A 1,357-nucleotide genomic window follows, 5' to 3' on the forward strand; every position below is an offset into this window, starting at 1 on the left:
TTTGGCTTCTTTAATGACTTTTGACAAAATTTTACAGTATATTTTGTAGTGACTTTTTAGTCTTGGATCATTACTGTCCCTACTGGCCAAATATAGTTGTCTTTTGTGTTTACATGAAGTTTTTATTCCAATTGTTATCCAGGTGGATTTGTTTTTATTTTCATTTTTGACTATTTTTAAGGGAAAGCTTGAATAAAAGATCCTCAAGTATGTGTTCAGAAAGCAATTAAATTTAGAATCAATATTATTGCTGTCAAATACATTGTCCCATGATTCATTACTTAATTTTGTGACAAAATCTGCCATCATATGCTTGTTGATTTTCCTTACTGTTTGATATTGTTGATTACTGGGCTGAAGGTCAATATTATTTATTTCTATGAGTTGAGCATCATGATCGGATAAGCCATTTATAAAGGGTCCTACAGTATAGTCTCTTAATTTTGAGTTATCAATGAATATATTATCTATTGCTGAACTAGAATTATTTTGAACTCTTGTCTGAACTGCGTCTTTTAACGAAACAATTAATTGCGAAAGATATCTAGGTGTAGAAGGACGGCACTTTCATCACCTCCTATGATCTGTGAATTGTAGCTACTTCATTCCGAACATTATCGGATGTCTGTCAGGCCGATTCATCGGCAAAATTCGTATGCGCCTCGCGGCGCCCTGGTTGTCACAGCCGCTGAACCGGCCAACAAAGTAAAAATCTTCCCTGTACATAATTATATGTACTGACGTATAAAATTCCTAAATTATATAAACCTCCGAGCATGAAAACCCTCGTAGGTGACAACCTTACTAGTAACCTGACCCCTACTTCCGCTACAGGTCAGAGGTGTTATGAAGGTTAGAATGGACTGTAAATCAATTTTGGCACGACCAAATTATTTAAATAAACACACAAGCAAATATAAGGTCCTATTCACCTCTTATCTGCCGCTCAAGCTGATAACCTTCTTTCCTTATTTTATGTGACCACTCGTTTACCTAGAAAAACCAACACAACCGTATTAGGTTACGCCCACAGATTTATCCCAATACACTTCTGAATTAGACACATAACTTTACCATGTCCTTAGGATTCTTTTCCTGAGTCTTTCCAAACAAACCCATGGCAAATTTATTTCTAGCACTCAACTTCCTTTAAATAAAAAATTAAGTATCTTTCACTGATTGCATTACAGATATCCCCACTACCAACACTTCTCACAAACTAAATCACCGTTACTACGGTTACTACCATATTCCCGATTCGCGATCTACTTGGCCATGACGTACCATGATAGCCAACACATGAAATAAACAGATAACCAGTATCTCAATCTTCAATAATAAATATTGGATTTTCACG

At 35.6% G+C, this 1,357-nt stretch overlaps 1 protein-coding gene across 4 annotated transcripts in view; it reads right to left on the reverse strand.

Annotated features, from left to right (window-relative positions):
• LOC111870975 (charged multivesicular body protein 3) overlaps positions 1-1,119 on the reverse strand; it is a 14,719-nt gene extending 13,600 nt beyond the window's left edge. For all 4 annotated transcript variants that reach the window (XR_002843956.1, XM_023863674.1, XM_023863673.1 and 1 more), the window contains exons 1-2: positions 1,075-1,119; positions 933-993 (exon numbers count right to left, since the gene is read on the reverse strand). Coding sequence is in view for 3 of the 4 variants with exons in the window: in XM_023863674.1 (XP_023719442.1) it covers positions 933-993; positions 1,075-1,119 (106 nt within the window). In the remaining variant the exon portion in view is untranslated. The remainder of the gene's footprint in view (positions 1-932; positions 994-1,074) is intronic.
• Between the last annotated feature and the right edge of the window lie 238 nt (positions 1,120-1,357).

The sequence above is a fragment of the Cryptotermes secundus genome, unplaced genomic scaffold (genome assembly GCF_002891405.2).
Source record: "Cryptotermes secundus unplaced genomic scaffold, Csec_1.0 scaffold1044, whole genome shotgun sequence".
NCBI lineage: Eukaryota > Metazoa > Arthropoda > Insecta > Blattodea > Kalotermitidae > Cryptotermes > Cryptotermes secundus.